The sequence below is a fragment of the Poromitra crassiceps genome (genome assembly GCF_964638095.1).
Source record: "Poromitra crassiceps genome assembly, chromosome: 21".
Lineage (NCBI taxonomy): Eukaryota > Metazoa > Chordata > Actinopteri > Beryciformes > Melamphaidae > Poromitra > Poromitra crassiceps.
Window position 1 is genome coordinate 15758213 of NC_139638.1, and position 26556 is coordinate 15784768.

Genomic DNA, 26556 nt, shown 5'->3' on the forward strand with positions numbered 1-26556 from the left:
ATGTACAGTCTGTATGTATGTATGTATGTACAGTCTGTATGTATGTATGTACAGTCTGTATGTATGTATGTATAGTCTGTATGTATGTATGTACAGTCTGTATGTATGTATGTACAGTCTGTATGTATGTATGTACAGTCTGTATGTATGTATGTACAGTCTGTATGTATGTACAGTCTGTATGTATGTATGTACAGTCTGTATGTATGTATGTACAGTCTGTATGTATGTATGTACAGTCTGTATGTATGTACGTACAGTCTGTATGTATGTATGTACAGTCTGTATGTATGTATGTACAGTCTGTATGTATGTATGTACGTACAGTCTGTCTGTATGTATGTACAGTCTGTATGTATGTATGTACGTACAGTCTGTATGTATGTATGTACGTACAGTCTGTATGTATGTATGTACAGTCTGTATGTATGTATGTACAGTCTGTATGTATGTATGTACGTACAGTCTGTATGTATGTATGTATGTACAGTCTGTATGTATGTATGTACAGTCTGTATGTATGTATGTACAGTCTGTATGTATGTATGTACAGTCTGTATGTATGTACGTACAGTCTGTCTGTATGTATGTACGTACAGTCTGTATGTATGTATGTACGTACAGTCTGTATGTATGTATGTATGTACAGTCTGTATGTATGTATGTACAGTCTGTATGTATGTACGTACAGTCTGTATGTATGTATGTACAGTCTGTATGTATGTATGTACAGTCTGTATGTATGTATGTACAGTCTGTATGTATGTATGTACAGTCTGTATGTATGTATGTACAGTCTGTATGTATGTATGTACAGTCTGTATGTATGTACGTACAGTCTGTATGTATGTATGTACAGTCTGTATGTATGTATGTACAGTCTGTATGTATGTACGTACAGTCTGTATGTATGTATGTACAGTCTGTATGTATGTATGTACAGTCTGTATGTATGTATGTACAGTCTGTATGTATGTATGTATGTATGTACAGTATGTATGTATGTATGTATGTATGTACAGTATGTATGTATGTATGTACAGTCTGTATGTATGTATGTACAGTCTGTATGTATGTATGTACAGTCTGTATGTATGTATGTACAGTCTGTATGTATGTATGTACGTACAGTCTGTATGTATGTATGTACAGTCTGTATGTATGTATGTACAGTCTGTATGTATGTATGTACGTACAGTCTGTATGTATGTATGTACAGTCTGTATGTATGTATGTACAGTCTGTATGTATGTATGTAGAGTCTGTATGTATGTATGTACAGTCTGTATGTATGTATGTACAGTCTGTATGTATGTATGTATGTACAGTCTGTATGTATGTATGTACAGTCTGTATGTATGTATGTATGTACAGTCTGTATGTATGTATGTATGTACAGTCTGTCTGTATGTATGTATGTACAGTCTGTATGTATGTATGTACAGTCTGTATGTATGTATGTACGTACAGTCTGTATGTATGTATGTACGTACAGTCTGTATGTATGTACGTACAGTCTGTATGTATGTATGTACAGTCTGTATGTATGTATGTACAGTCTGTATGTATGTATGTATGTACAGTCTGTATGTATGTATGTACAGTCTGTATGTATGTATGTACAGTCTGTATGTATGTATGTACGTACAGTCTGTATGTATGTATGTATGTATGTACAGTCTGTATGTATGTATGTATGTACAGTCTGTATGTATGTATGTACAGTCTGTATGTATGTATGTACAGTCTGTATGTATGTATGTACAGTCTGTATGTATGTATGTACAGTCTGTATGTATGTATGTACAGTCTGTATGTATGTATGTACAGTCTGTATGTATGTATGTACAGTCTGTATGTATGTATGTACAGTCTGTATGTATGTACCTTTCATCATCTGTCTTCATCTCTGTCCCTCTTTCTCCTGGTCTCTCAGTCTGTCTGAATGTTGGTCTTTGGTCTACCTGTCTGTCTGTCTGTATGTCTTCCTGGTTTTGTCGGTCTGCCTGTCTGTGGTTCTCCCGGTCTGTTTTGTCTTACTGTCTGTCTGTCTGCTTGAGGCTCTTTCACACTTAGAACTATAATAACTATCAAGATAACTACTGTATACATTTTAACAATATGCTGTGAGATGGAATTCAAGAATATTGTTATAGTTGTCGTATTGGATGCTTCATACTTATAGTTGTAGTGTGAACACACAGCCATTCTATTTACTTATTCGTTACTTGTGTTTTTCTGGTATTGTGGTTTGAGAAGGTGCATTGCGTTGTACAAAGGTTTCCACTTTCATTTGCAAGTCTGCATCTGTTCTAGCTATTGATTGATCATGATCTCTCTCTCTCTCTAGGCTCAGGTCTGAAGAGGCCGTATGAGGACGGAGCGATGGACGACAAAGACCTGATCAAGAAGATGAAGAGGAACCTGAGGAAAGGTAGGAGAAGGAACGAGAAGGAAGGAAGAGCACTGGGGAAATGACAGGGGGGGGAGTCCAGACCTTCCAATCTACCCACTCCACTGAGTTGAGTTTTGGCTGCTTCTGGTACGGCATCGTGATATGCAACAGCAATTTCTACAGTTGAACAATTAGCCAATCAGCGCCGAGGGGGACTGATGTTTAGCCAATCAAACAGCAGAAGGGGCAGAACTAATGCCGTTGTCAAGCAGTTGTCAAGTGCGCCAAGGAGTGATACAATGGCGAGCTAGACGCTGCTATCAAGGCTTTTTTAAATGGATTAAAATACCAATTACTTTGAAATCTGAACAGCAGTCTGCTTTGAAGGCATTTATGCAAAGAGGATTTTTTTTTTTGCGGTCTCCCCACTGGATTAACCAACGTTAGATTCAGGCTGATACGTTGCTCTCTAATGATTGGGTAGGGAAAAGGGAATTCCCCTGCCTGGGGGATTCCCCTCATGGACATCACTTAAACAGGAGGCGAGCTCAGACTAGAAGATGAGTCTAACGAGTTGACAATTCAGTCTGATATCAGGCTCTGAAAGAAAGGAAAGAAAGGAAAAGGTGGAGTGCTAAGAGAGTAGGCATAGGAATAAAGGCTTTATTTATAGTGAATTTATGTTGGAATTAAATTATTTCATTTCAAATGTTTTTCTTTCTTTCTTTAAGCCGCTGAAACAAAGCTGTAGGGATTAACTCAGGGGTTAAGTTACTCATATTGTGTTATCTTCAGATGAGCATTTTTCTCTTTGTCTTCTTCTCCTCCTCCTCCCTCTCTCCCTCCCACCTTCCTTCCATCCCTCAGAGGCTAATCAATAGTATTGATTGCTAATGTGTTAGTAAGCCATCCAGACATCTCCAGGGCTTCCTGCCATCTTGTAGAGGAAGCAGATGAGACACAGAGGCAGGTGGAGCTGTTGGCAAACAGATGGAAACTAAAGGGGCACTTTAAAAAGAAATAGGCCCAAAGGATGAATAGCCAGAAGAGTCGCGACATCTCCATTCACTCCAATGGACCAGTTTTTTTACTCTCAAGAGTTCCAGGAAGTAAGGTCCTGGATTAAGCAGCACTGTCGAGTTGCAGCAAAATAGACAGTTTGTGTTGTACTTTGAAAGTTTTTTTTTTTTTTTTTTTTTTTTATCAAATTGTACATTATCAGCTTTATTTTATCATTCAAAAGTAGCGCGAGACTAGGGCTGCACGATATGAGGAAAAGCTGCGATGTGCGATAACACTGTTCAATATTGCGATGACGATATGACCTGCGATAAATAAAAAAATGTATAAACAAAATTATTAATGGGTAGGGGTGCTCCGATCCGGCTAAGCCACGATCCGATCCGATTCCGATTCCTGGGGTCACGATCCGATTCCAGAATCGATTCTCGATTCCAACGATTCTCGATTCCAGAATCTAGAATCGATTCTCAATTATGTAGTTTTATATTGCAATAACACACAAAGGTAAATCTAAGACAAAAAATGACAAATGTATTAATGCTGAACTTCAAATTCAACTTCTGAAGTATTACAGTAAATTCATTTTGCAATACGAGTGTGTTAATTTAAGCATACGTATCAGTAAGTGGCACGGGATTCTCAAAGCCTGTGTTGAGGGTCATACGAACAAAAATGCACTCTTGAAGCTAAAAAAATCCAAAACCAACAAGTTAATTATAAAACATTTTTACTTCATTGTAGAACAGTCATTTCTTACACATGAGATTACTTTTAGCCTTTTAGTCATAACGATTATTGAAAGATATTCCATATTCCAGACTGAAATGTTATAACAGAAGTGGAGTAATGGCCAGAATGACATGAACATTTGGACACTTATTCAGCCGGTATCTTGCATGTTGTGTTCATGTGCACTGTAATTTTTTTTTTGTTTTTTTTTTGCGATAACACGTGACTTTTGCGATGTGTTCATCGCGCATTTTCATATCGCGATGACGATGAAAATACGATAAATCGTGCAGCCCTACGCGAGACCCCTTCCTGGCTGTTCATTGGCTAATGAGTCATGCATTTTGGTCCTCCGCTGATGCCACTCTCTCTCTAAATTGCTCTGGCTTAAGCCAATATGATTTGTTAAAGACCATCATCCCCGAATTTCACCTGCTCTCATATTATGTTTGAATTGGTGCAGCCATTGGAGACTCTCCTGTCTTCTATCATCTCCACTCTGCTCCACCTTCTCCTCTAATCATCTCTCCTTCATTCTTCTTGCACCAGTCCTGGACAGTAAAGCCATAGACTCCAACCAACCAATGAACGCCCTGATGCGGTTGAACCAGATCCGGCCGGGGCTGCAGTACCGCCTGCTGTCCCAGTCGGGCCCGGTTCACGCGCCGGTCTTCACCATGTCTGTGGACCTGGATGGAACCATCTACGAAGCATCTGGGTCCTCCAAGAAGACTGCCAAGCTCCATGTGGCCGTCAAGGTAAGAGGGCAGAGCGTTGGCAAGAAACTGACTGTGGGTCTGTCTGTGGGCGTGGGCCATATCCTCATTTAAATACCATGATATACAATATTATCACCTGTTTTTTGTTTTTTATTTGTGGTGGTCTAAATCTATTTGTGGTAATTAATGTATGGGAAACACTGTATACTGTTTACATTTGGTATACTGTGATGATGATTTGTGATGCTAGATTATAGGACCAATTCAATTAAAGATGAGAATACAGAAAGACATATAACCTTGATTTTTGATAGCAATAATTGTAGAATATTCCAAGAATTAAATATACAGATACATGTATTTTATTTTTGTGCATCTCAACATCAACATACAATGTGTACAATGTTTTTGTTTTGTTTTTGTTTTGAATGTGTAACTCATTTAGCAAGAGAGAGAGAGAGAGCTATGCACCTATGGATTTGTGAAAACTCTGCCCCTAGACAGCGAAGACGGTAACAGTCTGTCATCTAGCCTAACTTACTCCACAAAAAGAAAAAGATGTCAGTTAGCAAGCTAACACAACGTTTAGCCTTTCACAGTTACACAGGTCTTCAGAGAACATACCTCTGCTGCCCCCCCCTTTTTACCCCATAAATATGTCACTTATTACTTGTCACTATTATTAGTTTGCGTTTCATGTTGAAAACTATGTCTGCTGACTGCTGTCACTCAAGTCTCAAGCATCTCTCCCCGTGTCTGACTGTGCAATCTATTTTTAGCACAGTTCAGAGCCTGGGAGGTCAGGTCGAGGTTGCCTGTTTGGAATATACCACTTGAGTTGGAAAGGGGGTGGAGCAATTCAGATGCAACTATACCATCTAAATGCAGATAGAACAGATGTTTTTCTTTTTGTTTTTAATTAAATGCTATGTTGAATAGGTTATATGTTAGATTAAATATTTTTCTACAGCATTTTGACTTTTAATACAGGGTGAAAAGCAAAATTGTCTGCTACACCCTTCCTCCAAGTTTCTTGAAGATGGGTCCAGTAGTTTTTTACGTAATCCTGTTCACAGACAGACAGAAAACAGATCCTCCTTGGCAGAGGTAATAAGAACAGACACACGCTGGCTGACAAATTGACTAACTCCTTACACACACAAACACTCCCCCTCTCTCCCTCCCTTTCTCACTCCCCCTCTCTCTCTCCCTCTTACACTCACCATCTCTCTCTCCCTCTTACACTCCCCCTCTCTCTCTCCCTCTTACACTCACCCTCTCTCCCTCTCTCTTACACTCACCCTCTCTCCCTCCCTTTCTCACTCCCCCTCTCTCTCTCTCTCTTACACTCACCCTCTCTCCCTCTCTCTTACACTCACCCTCTCTCTCTCCCTCTTACACTCCCCCTCTCTCTCTCCCTCTTTGCAGCAACATCACTCTTAACCAAACCAATGATGTAATGCAGTGAAATAAGAGTTGGCAGCAGGGCAGACTGTGCAAAACTGTAAAAACAAAAAACGTAAATTTTCGATCATGATATTTAAGAAATGTCGCCATATTTGATATTATCTCAAATCGGACCTAGCCTAGTATGTATACGAGGGATCAGCCGAGCAGCATTTTGGTAAACAAACCGCGTCACTGGGTGGCAACAGCAATGGAACCCTATGGAGCCTGAGTTTGAGCGTCTGACTCTAGCCGGCTGACCGTGTTTACAATTTAAAAACTGCAACAGTTCACACAACTTTAACACGACATGCATATATTATACATCAAACTCTTGAGCTACTTCTGCTCTCACTCAGAATGTCAAAATATAAGCGATGTGATGTATACTTTTTGAGATATTAACGTTTGTTTGGCACAACTCATACTAGTTAAAGGAGAATTTCGTTTTTTTTTTAACCTGCAGCCCTCTCCTCACATTAATTATGATCTGATGACTCACCCAGTGATCTCCGCAGCGTTTTTGTCCATCCTAGGCGTTGTTTTGAGTCCAAGCCACTCCTAGAATGGAGCTCCGTGGGGGCCAAGTGGCAGCGTGCTTTTCCTCCATCTAAATAGACAGTTTTATTCCCGTTTTCAGATCCCTAAAGAACCAGCAGACTGCTATTGTCCCCCGGGCTCTTTACAGCGGTAAAGAGCGCTGAGCGGTAGTTGTTACAGGCATCTCAGGCATGCCAGGCATGCCATTTCCGCCTGTCGGGTCAGTGAGACTTTCCTGACGAGAGTTGTGTCTCACTGACCCGACAGGCGAAAATGGGATGCCTGTAACCACCAGTGAAAAGAGCCCGGGGGAGAATTGCAGTCTGATCGTTCCTTAGGGAACAGTTTATGACGATATGCGTCGAAAACTGGAATAGAAATGTCTATTTAGATGGAGGAAAAGCACGCTGCCACTTGGCCCCCACGGAGCTCCATTCTAGGACTGGCTTGGAGAGTATTGATCTCAAAACAACGCCTAGGACAGACAAAAACGCTGCGGAGATCACTGGGTGAGTCGTCAGATCATAATTAATGTGAGGAGAGGGCTGCAGGTTTAAAAAAAAATGAAATTCTCCTTTAACTGCCGCGGCGTTACGCATTTCTGGGTGGCACGCTGATTCGTCCTATAGATACATAATGTCTGTATAAGTATAACTGACATCTGAATGTGTTACCGACCATTTTGCATTTGATCCTGTCTGATTTATGCTTTTGTGGCTACCTGCAGTTGTGTCTAAGCTCGAGCTGTGGACAAACCTCACACACACTGACACATGTGAGTGTGCGCAGACTGCGCACACACTCACACACACGCACATCTGTCAGTGAGTGTGTGTGTGTGAGTGTGTGTGTGTGCGCGCACACTCACACTCACACACACACACTCACACACACACACACACACTCACACACACACACACTCACATGTGTCAGTGTGTGAGGAGGAATGGAGGTGGGCAAATCCTTGTAATCCCAAAGTGGTTGTGAACAAAGAGGCTCTCCAGAGGACAGAGCAGGATCATCTGCTATCTGCTCCATGCCCATACAAGGCTCTTTCTCTCTCTCTCTCTCTCTCTCTCTCTCTCTCTCTCCTCCCTCTCTCTCTCTCTCCTCCCTCTCTCTCTCTCTCCTCTCTATCTCTCTCTCTCTCTCTCTCTCTCTCTGTCTCTCTCTCTCTCACTCTCTTGCTCTCTCTCTCTCTCTCCCTCTCTCTCTCTCTCTCTCTCTCACTCTCTCTCTTTCTCTCTCTCTCTCTCACTCTCTCTCTTGCTCTCTCTCTCTCTCTCCCTCTCTCTCTCTCTCTCTCCTCTCTCTCTCTCTCTCTCTCTCTCTCTCTCTCCCACGCTCACCTTTTGATGTCTCTCGCTCTGTCCCTGTAGTGTCTGGTTCAACAGCTGTAACACAATCACCTATTTGGGTCAGAAAACTTGCTTTTCTTGCATTCTCTCCTGCCTGCCTGCACAGTACTGAGGCGCTCCCCTGCTCTACAGTATGTGCTGTTGAGGTTATAGACATTTAAAAACAACATGTGACTGTGGGACAGTGTATTGTAATGTATGTGTCTTTTCATTTCAGAAATAGGGGCATTGTACGGTACAAAGTGTAAAACAAATTAGTTGGTTTCATAATTGGGACAACTGACTTCATTGCTATTAACAGCTGTAGTAATATTATGGTGTATTGCAAATCCTAATTTTTGTTTTCCTTGTTTCCTTCTCTCCCTTCCTCCAACCCCCCTTCCACACATTGTTTGTTTGATTGCTTGCTTGTTTGTGGTCGTCCTGCAGGTGCTCCAGGCGATGGGCTACCCAACAGGTTTTGACTCAGACCTGGACCCCATGAGTTCAGACGAGAAGTCAGATGGCGAGGGAAAGAGCGACACGTCCACACATGCCAGCAATAACCCAACACACTCCACGGACAGTTCCAACACACTGGAGGTGGGGACGCAGAAACACACACACACGCACACACACACACACACACACACACACACACACACACACACACACACGCGCGCACACACAGATGCACCCACACACTTTATGCTTGTTAAAAGTGTAGGAAAATTGTATTATAGGTTACATAAATTGTAAAAAAAGATTGTAATATAATAACGTGGTTCAGGGACATGTGCATAAGATCTAAAACACAGTTAAAGCGTCGTTGCCTTAAAAGGACAGTTCACACAAAAATGAAAAGTCATTATTCCAGTTGAAACGTTGAAGCAGTAGATCACAACAGGCCGTGACAAAGGGTTTTTGAGTGGGAGGATGAAGAGGAGTGGGAGGATGAAGAGGAGTGGGAGTGGACTTGATGCTGTTAAGAGGTGACTGGATGAGGTGAATGTATCTGAAGCTGTTAAGAGGTGACTGGATGAGGTGAATGTATCTGAAGCTGTTAAGAGGTGACTGGATGAGGTGAATGTATCTGAAGCAGAGATAGATGAAATAATGAGGGATGAGTTTGGACAAACTCAGGAGGAATATTCCCTAACTGTGAGAGGCAGCAGTGTGCTGCAAGCAGTGTTGGGCAAGTTACTTTCAAAATGTAATATACTACATATTAGTTACTTTCATTTGAAAGTAATAAGTTACTTTACAATATTACTTTCTGTGTTAAGTAACTCGTTACTTATTACACTACTTTTGCATTACTTTTACCAAAACAAAAGCAGCAGCAGAATGACATCGCCGCCCCGGACCCATCCCGAAAAATAATTTCAACCGCCTTGAAGTCAGTGTAAACAATCCAAAATTCTAAATGTTATTATTTTCCTTTGTTATTGTCATCTATAGTGGTTATTTGTATAAAAACACACAGTTTGGTTAGGAAATGATTGTATCTTTTTTAAATATGTGCTTTGATTTAATCAAATGTAACTCAATTTGTAACTTCAGTTACTTGACAAAGTAACTGGTATAATATTACTTAAATCCTATAAGTAATAAGTTATATTACTGAGTTACTGCTAAAAGTAATATATTACATGTAATATGTTACTTTTGTAATGAGTTACCCCCAACACTGGCTGCAAGGCATCCAGTCTGCCGGAAAGCCAGAAGAAGAAGAAGAAAAACGTGACCAACATTGCAGAACCCACTTACTCCCTTTGATATAAGGATGTCAGCTAATGTCTAAAATGCAAGATATTATAAATTGTAGAGGCTCATTTAGAAACCTTCATCTCGCCTCATTTTTCTGATCAGCGAGAAACGGACACCCTGCCTGGAGGCTTCATTCATCTTGGTTCTACTCTCATGGCTTGTTTACATCGGTGCGCTCGAGGCAGCGTAGCAGAATCTCCACATCAGGCTGTTCTGTGCCCTTTTCTCTCACCCATATTTCACAATCAGTCACTCTCCACTGCTGCTGTCTCACAGAGGAAGAAGAATAGCTTCAAATAAAACCATGTTAAACTCCCTCCTTCAATCCTGCAGGTGAGAACTCAGGGACCCATACTGACAGCCAGCGGGAAGAACCCGGTCATGGAGCTGAACGAGAAGAGACGAGGCCTCAAATACGAGCTCATCTCGGAGAGCGGAGGCAGCCACGACAAACGCTTCGTTATGGAGGTCAGAGCACACACACACACACACACACACACACACACACACAGATTCAACATAAATGTAACACATACACACACGTACAAGATGTGTGGGGCCATGACAAATCTAGCTGCAACTATTAATCGATTAATCATTTAGCTAGTTCTTCTTCTTCTATCATGAGATCAGGTGGTAGGATGGAGAAAGATATTATGCAGGTAAAGACTGAACTAAGTGGAGGTAGATCTAGACCAGTGTTTCTCAAACTTTTTCAGACCAAGGACCACTTAACCAATAAAGACAAACTCAGGGAGTTAGGTGGTCCACCTAACTCCCCAAACATCCCCAAAAATTACAAATTACAGGCTAATTAAATGACAAATAGCATTAAGGCTGTAAAATTAATCACATTTTTGGCTTCCCACAATTATGAAAACAAGATATTATATATATATAATTTATTTTAGTTCGTTGACCATTGACCTTTTTTTGTTTTACATTTATTTTTCCTTTTCAGTTCAAATATAGCCTATTCAAAGTTCAAAGAAAGTTTTTTCAAGTTCAATAAATACACAATGTTGCCAAAGTCAAATAGGCTATCTGTTGCCATAAAGTAGCATTCAGTTTGTGTTCAAATAAGTGTTAACTGGCTCTATATTCTGACAGCAATCACTGAAATAGTTTGGTCAATAACTTGGACCACTGTTTGAGAAACACTGATCTAGACCAAAAGCAACATGTAGTGACACCATAAAAGAAGTGATGGGAGAAGACCCTGGGAAGACTGAAACATCTCACACAGGAGAGAGACAGTGGGAGGACGGAAATCTATAGAGTCACCAAGGGTCACAAGCAACGTGAGGGATCATAAAGAAGATCGATATTTTTCACCATTCTCTGACATCAAGAAACGAATCGTCAGATTAATCGCCAATTAAAATCATTGTTAGTTGCAGCCCTAATGACAAATGCATGCTAGATGCAAGATAGAAATGCATGCACAACTTTCACAAGCACATGGACCCGCACTGTACCCAGATTCACCGAGGAGGAGACACTCACAGAGGCTAGTCTGGAGCCGTCTCCACTGCTTCTGGACCTGGAGGCACAAACCAAGGAGACAGAAACAGTCTACCAGAAACAAAAAAAACAAACGATTACTTTTCGTATGCAAAGCTTCTGTATTGACTTAAAAGATGTGATCATGTGAATCCGCAAATTTCTACAAGGACTTAGGCAGCTGTGGCTCAGGAGATAGAGCGCGTCGTCCACTAATCAGAAGGTCGGTGGTTCGATCCCCGGCTCCTCCAGTCCGCATGTCGAAGTGTCCTTGGGCAAGACACTGAACCCCAAATTGCTCCCGATGGCTGTGCCAGCCAGCACCCTGCGTGGCAGCTGACCGCCTTCGGTGTGTGAATGGGTGAATGTAGGCACATTGTAAAGCGCTTTATATAAATGCAGTCCATTTTACCATTTGACCATTTACCACTTATTCAAAAACTTTGTTTGGTACGTCCATCTTTTGTTTTTTGTTTTTTTATCCGGTTTCCGGTCTAGGACGGAAACAGGCCGAGACGTTTAATTCTAGGATAATGGAAACCAGGCTCTTCTCCTTGGGAAGAGCCTGGTGACGCGAGGTTACACAGAGGCTAGGACACACACACACACACACACACACACACTGATACACTAGCCAATCAGCGGTAGAGTGAATCAGTGGACTTGGTTCCTTGAGCAGGTCTGTTCTCCTCCGTGGGATGTGATGTGTAGTTTCCCGTCATGCCTTGCCGCTCCGTTGCTCGGCTGATTGATTAGCAGGCCTGGCTGACAGCAGGGCGGCGCTAAATAAGCTGTCCTGTTCACCCGGCCTCCAAGGCTCCAAGACTCATTTACTGTTGAATGATCAACACGTCAAGAGACACAGAGAGATCACTTTTTACACAGCTGTCATATAAAACACATATATACTCTACTACGAGACAGACAGAAATCACTTTTTACACAGCTGTCATATAAAACACATACTCTGCTACGGACTAAGAGACAGGAGAGATTGTTACACAGAATGTAGAAACAAAATGGGGAAAATGTTTAGTATGGCTTCCATATTTCATTTAATTTAAATTTTATTTTATTACATCTTTATTTAACCTGGTTAGTCAACTGTGAAACAATTCTCATTTAGAATGACGACCTGGATAAGAGGTAAAAGCATTGTCCATTCAAATAACGTCTAGATATCTTCAGAGTTCACTACAAGGGCTTGATGTGAATACAGTGTAAAACAGATATTTAAGATTTAAGCTTACAATGTTATAATACGTATAACATTCTGATTATCACACCGAATATTACCACAATTATGTTTTAAGATAAATGAATAAAAACAAATCTGACCACAAGACGAATCTAACCTCTCGTGTGTGTGTGTGTGTGTGTGTGTGTGTGTGTGTGTGTGTGTGTGTGTGTGTGTGTGTGTGTGTGTGTGTGTGTGTGTGTGTGTGTGTGTGTGTTCTCTCAGGTGGAGGTAGATGGGCAGAAGTTCCGTGGGGCAGGCCCCAATAAAAAGGTAGCAAAGGCCAGCGCTGCCCTGGCAGCTCTGGAGAAACTCTTCTCTGGTCCCAACGCAGCTGCAAACAAGAAGAAGAAGATACTGCCTCCGGTAGGGACACACACACACACACACACACACACACACACACACACACACACACACACACACACACACACACACATACTGTATAGTCTACCTGTCTGTATGCTGAGATCTGAGTCAATGCTTCAGTCTTCCTCGAGTGCCAAAATGTCAGTCCATCTTAGAAAAGTGATTGAATTCAAATTGTTCCACTTGACATCTTTTGTAATCAGGGTTAACTTCTGTAAAGGACCGGGACCATGTGTCAGCATTGTTCACCATGTATCCAATCACTAATCAATGACACTTTTGATTGATTTAGAGCAGAAAATATGCTGAGCTGATGTGCTCGCCCTACTTCTTTCTTCACTCTTGATTGATTATTGATCAAGTCTTTAATCAGATTGTGAGCTCAACAGTTAATCAGATCACCACTAACACAGGTTGGGAATGGTTGCTATGTGAAGTTTGCATGTTCTCCCCGTGTTTGCGTGGGTTTCCTCCAGGTGCTCTGGTTTCCTCCAACAGTCTAAAGACATGTGTGTGTGTGTGTGTGTGTGTGTGTGTGTGTGTGTGTGTGTGTGTGTGTGTGTGTGTGTGTGTGTGTGTGTGTGTGCGTGTGTGTGCGTGTGTGTGTTCAGACCAAAAGCGCTCTGGCGGCGGCAGCAGCAGCCTCAGCAGTAGCAGCTCAGGTGGCTCGAGGAAGAGGAAGAGCGGCTCTCGCCAGAGGAGCCTTCGTCAGCGCAGCCGCACCTTATGTCACACCAGGTAGTCTGTGTGTGTGTGTGTGTGTGTGTGTGTGTGTGTGTCTACCCATGACGTGTAAAGCAAAATGGCCCGAGCAGTGACTCTCCTGCTGTAGTAAGGATGTGGTGCTGAACCTTCTACCTGACATGAGATCAGGACCAGGCTCCAGCAGATACTCCAGGCAGAAAAACAGACAACTTGTTTACCCCCAAACTGCTGCAAGATGGAGAAATACTGACGCTGGCTCCCATTAGCTCAGCGTCATAGTGAGCCCGGGGTTACTTCAGGTCATAGTGACCCCGGGGTTACTTCAGGTCATAGTGACCCCGGGGTTACTTCAGGCCACCCTGGGTTACTTCAGGCCACCCGGGGTTACTTCAGGTCATAGTGACCCCAGGGTTACTTCAGGCCACCCGGGGTTACTTCACGTCATAGTGACCCCGGGGTTACTTCAGGCCACCCGGGGTTACTTCAGGTCTTAGTGACCCCGGGGTTACTTCAGGCCACCCGGGGTTACTTCAGGTCATAGTGACCCCGGGGTTACTTCAGGTCTTAGTGACCCCGGGGTTACTTCAGGCCACCCGGGGTTACTTCAGGCCACCCGGGGTTACTTCAGGCCACCCGGGGTTACTTCAGGTCATAGTGACCCCGGGGTTACTTCAGGCCACCCGGGGTTACTTCAGGTCATAGTGACCCCGGGGTTACTTCAGGCCACCCGGGGTTACTTCAGGCCACCCGGGGTTACTTCAGGTCATAGTGACCCCGGGGTTACTTCAGGCCACCCGGGGTTACTTCAGGTCATAGTGACCCCAGGGTTACTTCAGGCCACCCGGGGTTACTTCAGGTCATAGTGACCCTGGGGTTACTTCAGGTCATAGTGACCCTGGGGTTACGTCAGGTCATAGTGACCCTGGGGTTACTTCAGGTCATAGTGACCCTGGGGTTACTTCAGGTCATAGTGACCCTGGGGTTACGTCAGGTCATAGTGACCCCGGGGTTACTTCAGGTCATAGTGACCCCGGGGTTACTTCAGGTCATAGTGACCCCGGGGTTACTTCAGGTCATAGTGACCCTGGGGTTACGTCAGGTCATAGTGACCCTGGGGTTACGTCAGGTCATAGTGACCCCGGGGTTACTTCAGGTCATAGTGACCCCGGGGTTACTTCAGGTCACAGGGAAATCCCTGTCTGCAGAGAGCATTAGATTAGAGGAAATAACATCATATAGAACCTCATGTATCATGTCCTCCACTAACTGACCAAATAAGACTACATGTGTGCAGCTGTCATTTTAAATCATAATACTATACTGTATAATACCACACATCCCACACTTCTTTCCCAGTTCTGGACACATCTTTCCCTGGAGCCCTGTTCATTTATATATATGTTAATATATATGTATGTGCATGGTTATGTTGCTTGAACACGAGTGTTCAAAGCTGGTCTCAGCTAGTGATGAGATGATGGTGTGGATCTGCAGTATTTGAGCGTTGAGATTGAGGCTATTCCTGCTAGAAAGGAGAGTGATTTTCTCTCATGTCGGCTCTCTCATCCTGAAGCCGTACTGTCTGCTGAGATGATCGATGGTCACACTCATCTGGCCTTATTGAGGAAGTAGAAAAGTGCACTGTTGAAGTGGACAAGGACAAGTGCACCATTGAATTTCTCTGTCACCTCCACAGGCTTCGGGACACCGTACGGATACAGCCCTGCTGCAGCAGCTGCCCCTGCCTATGGTATGTGCTCCTTGTTTGTTCTCCCATCACCCCATCCATTCCTCCCTCCTTCCAACTCCCCCTCCTCTCCTAACCTCCTCTCCTAACCTCCTCTCCTAACCTCCTCTCCTAACCTCCTCTCCTAACCTCCTCTCCTAACCTCCTCTCCTAACCTCCTCTCCTAACCTCCTCTCCTAACCTCCTCTCCTAACCTCCTCTCTTAACCTCCTCTCCTAACCTCCTCTCCTAACCTCCTCTCCTAACCTCCTCTCCTAACCTCCTCTCCTAACCTCCTCTCCTAACCTCCTCTCCTAACCTCCTCTCCTAACCTCCTCTCCTAACCTCCCCTCCTAACCTCCTCTCCTAACCTCCTCTCCTAACCTCCCCTCCTAACGTTACACTTCTTCTTAGCCGCGTCACAGATCAGATTTCTCCTCCTCTCCCAGCTGCTAACCATAAGCAGGACATTGAAAAACTGGAGAAATAAAAGAAAGTCTGCACACTGAAAATTAAGCTCCCGGTCAGTTTAAACTGACAGGGAGCTTAATTTTCAGTGTGCAGACTTTATTTTATTTCTCTAGCTTATCGTTCATTTTTCCTGCACCTGACCTACTGAGCTGATGTGTGCGCTTTACTTCTTTCTATTGAAATTGGAAAAACTGACCTCAAATCAGTCTTTCAGGTCAAATTTCCTCAATACTTCCCCTAATATTTAGCCTCCTTTCCTTCCTATCCCTCCCTTATACATTCTTCCCTCTCTCTCTCTCTCTCTCTCTCTCTCTCTCTCTCTCCCCCCTCTCACTCTCTCTCTCTCCCCCCTCTCTCTCTCTCTCCCTCTCCCTCTCTCTCCCTCTCTCTCTCTCTCTCGCGCCTTTTGCGTTCATCTCTCCCCTTTTCCTCAAAACTGGGTTCCATTGTGTGTCCATGTTTTCGAGCTTGGCATTAGATTTCTGTCTTAATTAAACAGCTCAAACGTTTGTCTCTTTCTTGTGTGGTAGTTTTGCTTTGGCTAACTGTCCACTCAGCTCTCTTTGCTTGTCCCCTGTTGTGTCTGTCCAGCTCTGTTGTCTGGTTGAAGCTCAGATATCTGCCTCTAATAACCCACAGAGCAGTACTGACGCACACACGCACACATGGTACAGTGCACACATAGAAAGTACTGACACACACACGGTACAGTGCACACATAGAAAGCCCAGGTGGGGACTGGAGTCACATAACTTGGACTCGAGTCACAATTGTAATTGCTTGAGGCTCGACTTGCTGCATTTAGAGAAGACAGACTTGACGTGACTTGGGCTTGACTTTGACTTGTCTTTGTCTAAATGACTTGGTTTTCAAGTTCTGAGATTTTTTCCACCAGACTGAATTTAAATTCTGTTTTCTGAATTTTCTGAATGAAGTTGAAAGTGATTATATAATTTACCTACTTACCAACTGTTTATTCTATTAAAACCATTGAAGAGTCCAATATATTTAGTTTTCTCCAATTTAAATTTAAATTTATATTTAAATTAAATTGATACTGGATTGGTACAGCTTTTTCCTGCCTTGACATGACTACATTTAGAGTTGAGACTTTGGCAAATTGACTTGGTCACCCCTCTGAATAAACACATACTGGGACCGGGACTTGAGCTGAGAATAGCCATCTCTAACCAACTAAAGCAGCTTTCTCTGGCCTTAACTCAGACACCTGCTGTCGTCATCGCCGTCTCTGTTTAGATGAGCAGAACACATAGTGCCAGTTCCTCACTCACTCACTGTTATGCAGGGCAGGGAGGGCAGTTATGCAGGACAGGGAGGGCAGTTATGCAGGACAGGGAGGGCAGTTATGCAGGACAGGGAGGGCAGTTATGCAGGGTAGGGAGGGCAGTTATGCAGGACAGGGAGGGCAGTTATGCAGGACAGGGAGGGCAGTTATGCAGGACAGGGAGGGCAGTTATGCAGGGTAGGGAGGGCAGTTATGCAGGGCAGGGAGGGCAGTTATGCAGGACAGGGAGGGCAGTTATGCAGGACAGGGAGGGCAGTTATGCAGGGTAGGGAGGGCAGTTATGCAGGACAGGGAGGGCAGTTATGCAGGACAGGGAGGGCAGTTATGCAGGACAGGCAGGGCAGTTATGCAGGGCAGAGAGGGCAGTTATGCAGGACAGGGAGGGCAGTTATGCAGGACAGGGAGGGCAGTTATGCAGGGCAGGGAGGGCAGTTATGCAGGACAGGGAGGGCAGTTATGCAGGACAGGGAGGGCAGTTATGCAGGACAGGGAGGGCAGTTATGCAGGACAGGGAGGGCAGTTATGCAGGACAGGGAGGGCAGTTATGCAGGACAGGGAGGGCAGTTATGCAGGACAGGGAGGGCAGTTATGCAGGACAGGGAGGGCAGGGCAGGGCAGTCCCCTCATTGACCCTTTACTGACCGCTGCAACTGATCACAAGGCTCTCTACACACAGAGTCAGAGGCTAGACTAGAGCAGTGCTTCTCAAACCTTTCCACATCAAGGACCCCTAAACTGACACAAATTAGACCACGGACCCCCAATTTGATAAGATTTTTGATTTGAGATGTTTTATTGGAAAAGTGTATCCATCCCATGACCAAAATAATCATACATTATGTCACTGTGTTACTTATGGATGGAATTATAGAGACAGTCGGCATGTCTGGGAACGCCCACAAAATGTTAAACGGCTGGCGCGCGAGTGGGGTAAAACCGCCGATATATCTCAATGGGCTGACTCACCAAAAGATGGTGCTGTGCCTCTAAACTACAGGTTTGGGGGTTCTAGAGCAGAACACAAGATGTCTGCTCAGATGTGCGTTTACTGCGGTGGTTAAATCCCTGATCGTGTCTGCCTGGGCTGGGCTATCAGCTAAATTCTAACTTTGCTGAATGGATAGAACGGGGGTTTTTACCCCACCCTGACCCCGCCCCCAGCAAGGCTGAGCCAGCTAACCCAGCGTCTATGACGAGACATCGCCTCAACCTATGCTATAATAAAGTATTCCACTTTTTGCTGGGGAACGCCTTCAAGGACCCCCACTTTGAGAAGCACTGCTGTAGGGAGAGTACTGAGGAGAGACTAGCACATATCCAGCCCTGAATAAGTGAAGGGCCAATCTGTTGCAAAATTCTGTACAAGTTCAAAATACACTCTTACATGAGAAGTCATCGATGTCTGTCTCTCCCTCCCTCTCGCTTGCTCACACACACACACACACACACACACACACACACACACACACACACACACACACACACACACACACACACACACACACTCTCTCTCTCTCACCTCAACAGACCTGGCCTTGTGCTGTGTGTGTGTGTGTGTGTGTGTGGGGGGGGTGGGTGTGGGTGTGGAGGCCTCTCTGTCCAGTCTAGAGCTGGGAGTCTTGAATGGGTCCTATGTGCTGGGAGAGAGCAGGCCAGGGCCATAGACAGATGTTTAGTGCCCCCCTGAGAAAGCCCCTCTATCCCGAATGAAGCGCTCCTCAGTTCCTCTGTTGATGTTGGGGGAGGGGCTCTGCATTCAGTCGGGGTGTTTAATTTCAGCCACTGGGCGTCTCACAGTGCCTGAACAGCCCACTTCCCACTGTTTATTGTGACTGTAGAAGAAGAAGGGACAAATGCACATGTCTAAATTAGCAAACCATGCTACTGGTTATGTCAATGTCTGTTCCAATTACAATGTTCAAGTATGTTGACGGCAGTGACATCAAAAACATTTGAAAGGCCACAATCTAAACAATACGATCTAAAAACACAATATCAAAGTGAAAACTATAATCATGCTTATAAGCCATAGTGCATTTCAGAAATGAAATGTGTCATCCTCTCATTTCAAATCAGCTCAGGGTCAAATTCATATCTTTTGAGACTTGCTGTGGTGTCTTTTGTCCTTGTTTAACCCCCTGGCTTCTTCTAGTTCAGTGGTTCCCAATATGTGACTCTGGACCTCCTGCTGGACCCAAATCTCAGAACATTGGAGACAAAAGAATTAAGAACTGCAGATAAAGTTAATAACTTTTATAGCCCCAGTCTTGAGTGTACAAAATGGTAGCAACTCCTTCCATGAAATTGACTGACTACATTCAAGTCCCTTGCTGATTCTTGACTTATGATGTCAGGAGTTGTAGATGAATAATCCTCTTGACTTATGATGTCAGAGTGAATCATTGCTTCATATTCTGTACACTGCCTGTAAATAAATGTTTGGAGTGAATCAGCTCCCTGACAGCAGTTGGGAACCACTGCGCTAGTTATTTTCACACTTCACTTTCATCCTCCGTCCTGCCTCTCGTCTGCGTCGCCTCGCTCCGGTTCCTCTTGCTGCTTTGGGATTTCTAGATGGCACAAAACAACAGCGAGGAGGCGTTCTGCACCACTGCTGCTGTGCAGAACAACACCCGAGGAACCTATACAAGAAGGAAGAGTCATTACCTCACACCGACGTTGTCATGCTCTGCTTGGGGTGCTGGTTCTAGTGACGCCTATGGGAGAAGCACACGAAAACCCAACATATCTCTACGTCACATGACCTTTGACCCAAATAAAAGAACACAGAAGAGAAGAAGCTGCTGACTGAGTTTTCCTCATGTGTAAAATGTGTTTATTTGCTGTTATCCAAAGAGTATCAAACATGATTATAGACATACTTTACAGGGCTCATAACGTGTCAAATTAACTATTTAGAGAACATAAAATAAACAAATGCACACAGGAAAACTCAGTCAGTCAGTAGCCTATTCTCTGAAGTGTGTTCTTTCATTTGGTAGAGGCATAGATAGAGCATGAGAACATTGGTATGACATAATGACTCTTCCTTCTTTTATAGGTTCCTTGACAACACCCAGGAAACAAACATCACAACATTGTATGGAACATACAGAACGTTACACAGCCATAGAACACACAACACAGACTAATGCCTACCCCACACTACAGGATAATTTGCAAGATTATGGCCAAGATTCCCCCCTCCCGATTTTCTCGGGGGTGCTCCCGATTTGAAGCGCGTCGGGCAGATAATCTTCCCAAATGATCCTGTAGTGTGTGGGGTTCAAAGATTCACAATCGGGAAGACTGCCTCTTCCCGATTGTGAATCGGCCATATCTAACATGTTAGATATTTACAACCCGACAGGCGATTGCATCTTGAGCAGAGAGCCAGTAGTAGCTGCGTTTCCATTAGTTTTTCGCAAAATAAACTGGTCCGCGTCCACCCGCAGCCTCGCACAGAAACAAAGAACGAGGAAATTGTCATCGAGGTGAAATACCCGTGCGTCTTTGAACGGGACGGAAAACTAATGCTATACTGCAAAGCATGTAGCCTACAACAAGCGCTTAGGTCTCAGCTTCCCGCATCGCGAGTGTCCGCACGGAAAAGTGAGTCAAATCAGCAGACGCGCCCCTCCACAAGACACCTGTGCAGACGGTTTTCGCCTGGCCGTGCACAGTAGGCCTACACCCCGAATGGACGCGGCTGTCCGCGCAAATATTAGTTAAACAAATCCTTTCAGTGCAAATGCATTATAAAAACAAAAAATAAAATAAAAAATCGAAAACGAAATGACACTACTACACCCGGTGCGCACACTGAATAGGCATTTTAAAAGTTAACGTCGAGCCCTGCTTCAAGGTGAATCTTCGGCATAATCTTCTAGTGTGTGGGGTTGCGTTTGAACAGACGCGATTGTGTGTGTGTCCCAAGATTGAAATGTTAAAAAATCGGCTCTCTCTGTCCTGTAGTGTGTGGGCTCTCAAGATTTTTATAATCTTCAAGGATTTGAAAATCCTGTAGTGTGGGGTAGGCATAACATACAGAACGTTACACAGCCATAGAACACACAACACAGACTAACCTTCCAGAAGCTTTTGCAGAATGACCTGTTTACCGTACAGAAAAATACATCTTCTCTTAAACCTTAAGTCAATTTCTCCTCCCTCTTTCACCTTCAATCACCCCTCTCTCCCTCTCTCTCTCTCTCTCTCTCTCTCGCTCTCTCTCTGTCTCTCTCTCTCTCTCTCTCCCTCTCTCTCTCTCTCTCTGTGCGTTCACTGACTATGTTTACACAGACTGCATTCATCAGGCTATTGGCCTTATTCTAAATAAGACAATATTTTGATTAAAGTGTTATTCATAATCCTGTGTACGTGCTACAGAGCATAATCTGCTTCATGACTGAAGACGCACGCCCACATGATGTCCCCACGTCCGACGTCGGAGTTTCCCTCATATTTCTACCGTGTTCGGGACAAAATGTTGGGACTTCGTTACTGGTGGCAGCCATCTTTTCTTCTTTAACAAGCTGCGCAACACTCGCTGGAAACTAGAGCCTGTGTCGTCAAGCAGTTGGACTGCCTCACGTGTCACAAAATGCTGTGAAAACTCCCGACAGGAGGTGTTTACTGTACATGTCTACAACGCACTTCAATTATGCGACTAAGATCGGAATAATCCACGTCTTAATTTGACTATTGCTTACTCCGCCTATGACCTTATTCGGGTTAAGGTCATCAGACAATGCTGGGTATAGACCCTTTTCATGGGGGCCATTTTGTGTCGAAAAGACAGCATAAACACAGGTGCAAGCAAAACACTAATGAGGGTTTCCAAATTCCAATCATGGAAGGTGGAAACCCTCATTAGTGTTCTGCTTGCACCTGTGTTTACCCTGCCTTTTCGACACAAAATGGCCCCCGTGAGAAGGGTCTATTGTCTTAATCAGTTGAATATTGCAGTCCATGTTGTAAACATAGTCACTGATAAAGCTGTTTTCCCATCTACACACACACCCTGTTCTCACACACTGAACCTGCACCCTTTTGGGACTTGTGTTTGTTGGACATATAGAGAGCCAAAGTGGAACGTCACTTCCTGCTTCAGCACTGTACCAGAGATTTTCATCCGCCATTTATTTTCCCATAGACATTTGGTAAAATGCTTATAAAATAGTTGTACTTCGTCAGACCAAGCGGTTCAGATATATTTAGAAACAGGAGAGACCACATAACATTTCACTCGGACCAAAACGTTTAAAAATCGCGGATTTAAGGAAAATATTTTGTCAGTGTTTTTCTTTTTCTTTTTTTACTTTTGGTCGGAGTGAAATGTTCTATGGTCTCCTGATTCTAAATATATCTGAACAGTTTGGTTTGACCAAGTAAAACTATTTTTATAAGCATTTTACGAAATGTCCATGGGAAAATAAATGGCGGATGGAAATCTCTGGTACAGTGCTGAAGTAGGCGGTCACTTTTTCTTTGCCTCTCTATTTGTAGCATAGTAGTAGTGTAGTTTGTAGCATAGTGAGTACTGGGTAGTGTAGTTTTGAGCATAGTGTGTAGTGATGTTTGTAGTATAGTTTGTAGTGTAGTTTTTAGCGTAGTGTGTGTAGTGTAGTTTGTAGCATACTGGGTTGTGTAGTTTTTAGCGTAGTGTGTGTAGTGTAGTTTGTAGCATACTGGGTAGTGTAGTTTTTAGCGTAGTGTGTGTAGTGTAGTTTGTAGCATACTGGGTAGTGTAGTTTTTAGCGTAGTGTGTGTAGTGTAGTTTGTAGCATACTGGATAGTGTAGTTTTTAGCATAGTGTGTTGTGTAGTTTGTAGCATAGTGGATAGTGTAGTTTTTAGCATAGTGTGTTGTGTAGTTTGTAGCATAGTGGGTAGTGTAGTTTTTAGCGTAGTGTATGTAGTGTAGTTTGTAGCATACTGGATAGTGTAGTTTTTAGCGTAGTGTGTGTAGTGTAGTTTGTAGCATACTGGATAGTGTAGTTTTTAGCGTAGTGTGTGTAGTGTAGTTTGTAGCATACTGGATAGTGTAGTTTTTAGCGTAGTGTGTGTAGTGTAGTTTGTAGCATACTGGATAGTGTAGTTTTTAGCGTAGTGTGTGTAGTGTAGTTTGTAGCATACTGGATAGTGTAGTTTTTAGCGTAGTGTAGTTTGTAGCTTACTGGGTAGTGTAGTTTTTAGCGTAGTGTGTGTAGTGTAGTTTGTAGCATACTGGATAGTGTAGTTTTTAGCGTAGTGTAGTTTGTAGCTTACTGGATAGTGTAGTTTTTAGCGTAGTGTGTGTAGTGTAGTTTGTAGCATACTGGATAGTGTAGTTTTTAGCGTAGTGTAGTTTGTAGCTTACTGGGTAGTGTAGTTTTTAGCGTAGTGTGTGTAGTGTAGTTTGTAGCATACTGGATAGTGTAGTTTTTAGCGTAGTGTGTGTAGTGTAGTTTGTAGCATACTGGATAGTGTAGTTTTTAGCGTAGTGTGTGTAGTGTAGTTTGTAGCATACTGGATAGTGTAGTTTTTAGCGTAGTGTGTGTAGTGTAGTTTTTAGCGTAGTGTGTGTAGTGTAGTTTTTAGCGTAGTGTGTGTAGTGTAGTTTTTAGCATAGTGTGTGTAGTGTAGTAAGCAAGAAGCGCTTGGTCTGTTTCCCTGGACTCATGCAGAGCTGTGCTCTTCTCATGTCTCCCCTCTCTAGGTTTGCCCAAGAGAATGCTTCTGTTGCCTGTCATGAAAATGCCCGCCTATCCCCAGTACCCCGTCCCCGTCCCCGTCCCCCACTACTTCTTTTAGCACAAACCAAACGCACCCCTGAGCCTTTTTCTAGAAGGGAATGTCACTCTGTTTGTTTTCCTACAATATCAATGATGGGGAGAGGATTAAGGACTTGAGCTGAGGATTTGTAAAAGCGCTTTTTTTTGTTTTCTTACTGTTTCCAAAATCTCTTATGAATATGAAATAAATACTGCAGGTCTAAGTTCTTAAAATATAAAAAAAAAAAACTTGAAGGATTTGTACTGTGAATTGTTACCTCATTCTTTGAGTCTAAATTATATATATAGTATATATATATATCAGCCTTTTGTTATTGTGTTCTTCTCTAGGAAGCGGTTAGGCCCTGAGATTTGACACACACATTCTCTGTCAGAATCAATGTGAGCTGTGTGAAGGATGTATAGGAAACAACTACACCATGTGGAAATAATAATAAAGTCTATCTCCTATAAAAGTTCAACACTGCCTGGTGTATATATGATATAATATATATGTATATCTGATTGAAAGGCCTCCAGCTAGTCCAGACTTAGAAGGCCTGGACAGTAGATGCTGTTCAGTAGCACCTTTCTGTGTGGCTTTAGTCTCAACTGTGATGTCATGTTAGAGCAGGTTATCATCTAGCCTGTGGAGAGATTTAACCGCTATAGAGAGCCGCAGAAATGAGTCCAGAAATCGTCGATGCTAACAGCCCTGGTTCTTCACAGTTTTCGCCTATGGGAGTTTTGAATGGGTTTTTGGCGCGATGCTTCTAATAATCTCTCTGGGCAACGCTGGCTTAATCAAACGCGAACCAGTGTTTAGTAATATCATCTTCACACACGAGGACCACTTTTACGAGTTTTGAAGCTTTTACGTGCCGTTAAAAGGGCGGCTAGCTAGCAAACGGCTAAATGAGACTACACTTTTGAGTCGATGGAGATATATACGTCAATAACGTCACCACTTCAAAGGACGAACACGGAAATTCTCTTTCCCTCACCTGGTTCAGCCCCGTTCAGCCCGGGGTAATCAGTGCACACATCAACAACAGTCCAGGTTGAGTGCTGACGTGTCGTGGAAGCCTATGCGACACTGTGTGTAGTTCTGGATTAGCTTAGCTCAAGCTTTTTACTTCTAGGGCTCGCATTTACGCTACAAAACTCATGAAAGTGGTCCTCATGTGTGAAGATTATCCGACAGAACTCTGGTTCGCGTTTGATTAAACTTGCGTTGCCCAGAGACCGTATTTGAAGCATCGCGGCAAAAACCCATTCAAAAATCCCATAGACAGAAACAGTGAAGAACCAGGAAGTCCGGGACTTCCGCGTTCTGACTACAAAAATACGTCATCCCTGCGGCTCTCTATTTCACCCTGGTTATGATGCTGTCACCTAAACTTAATCCTGGAGCGTTGATATTCAACCCATATTCACTCACTCACTCACACATCCACTCTCAGTCTCTCCTTGATGCCTGAATGGCTCGTCTCATGTGACCTTCAACCTGTAGCTGTTCAGAGAGCAAAAGCAAGAAAGAAGTTAGAAAACACTTCCACATTCTGCGTTCACTCACATGGTCTCATTTCACTACAGTATATGGATGAATATTTGGCTATTTTTCCACAGTGTCATTTCCAACACAACTGTAACCTACATGTGTTGTCACAGCTCCCACCTGCAGCCAGTGTAGAGCTTTACTAGTAAGTTACATGTAAAGTCAGTTGGCACAATAAGGTGGCACAGGTGAAAACCAGCTGCTTGTACAGAATCATCATTAGGAAGATGAAACTAGCTACTACCGTAGTGCAATATCTACATTTAAAACATATATTTTTGGCTTGTCCCCCAACATCACTGCTCACAAACATTCAGGTAGAGCCTATACTGGTGTATAGGACTGACTGTACGTCCCACACAAAATCCTAACATAACATAACATAACGGACAATCAAAAGCAGCAACAAGTGACCCAAATGTATTTGTTACCTCACTGTGGATGTGTCGTTTGTTTTATGTTGTTATTGTTTCATTATCATTGTGTTTATTAAGTTGTTTTAGCATGATATTCTTTGCTCTTGTATGACCAGCAGCTGAACTCCCTACATGTCTCCCTATCCCCATGTTCACAATAAAGATTCACATTTTTGGTTGACTTTCTAATTTAACCTGGTTAAATATGATGCAAAACCATGAAATAAAAGTAAGCAGGAGATACTCCACCACGATGCTCACATAGTCAGAGGTGAAAGGTGAGTGCTGCTGAGCCAATCAGGAGAGAGAGTTACGTTGACCCGTCACCACAGCATGATCATCAACCAGCCAGAGATAACTCCTGCCCACGTCTCCATGGTTACGGCTATGAGGCGCAGCCATTGGATGAGAGGAGCCAATTTCTTATCCAATGGTTGGTTGAGCTCCAATGAGTTGTTATGAGGTCTTTAAATTGGTACATTGCTTACATCACTAGTTATTTTCTTAAAATATATTTTTTCCCTATTTTGTTTAGTTGTAGTTTTGTTTATG

The 26556-nt window shown here is 43.4% G+C and overlaps 1 protein-coding gene across 4 annotated transcripts in view; it reads left to right on the forward strand.

Moving 5' to 3' along the window:
• strbp (spermatid perinuclear RNA binding protein) overlaps positions 1-26140 on the forward strand; it is a 186460-nt gene extending 160320 nt beyond the window's left edge. For all 4 annotated transcript variants that reach the window (XM_083657532.1, XM_083657533.1, XM_083657534.1 and 1 more), the window contains 8 exons: positions 2351-2434; positions 4697-4905; positions 8640-8792; positions 10293-10427; positions 12925-13065; positions 13680-13806; positions 15470-15523; positions 23976-26140. In XM_083657532.1, the coding sequence (XP_083513658.1) occupies positions 2351-2434; positions 4697-4905; positions 8640-8792; positions 10293-10427; positions 12925-13065; positions 13680-13806; positions 15470-15523; positions 23976-24070 (998 nt within the window). In that variant the 3' untranslated portion in view covers positions 24071-26140. The remainder of the gene's footprint in view (positions 1-2350; positions 2435-4696; positions 4906-8639; positions 8793-10292; positions 10428-12924; positions 13066-13679; positions 13807-15469; positions 15524-23975) is intronic.
• The last annotated feature ends 416 nt before the right edge of the window (positions 26141-26556 follow it).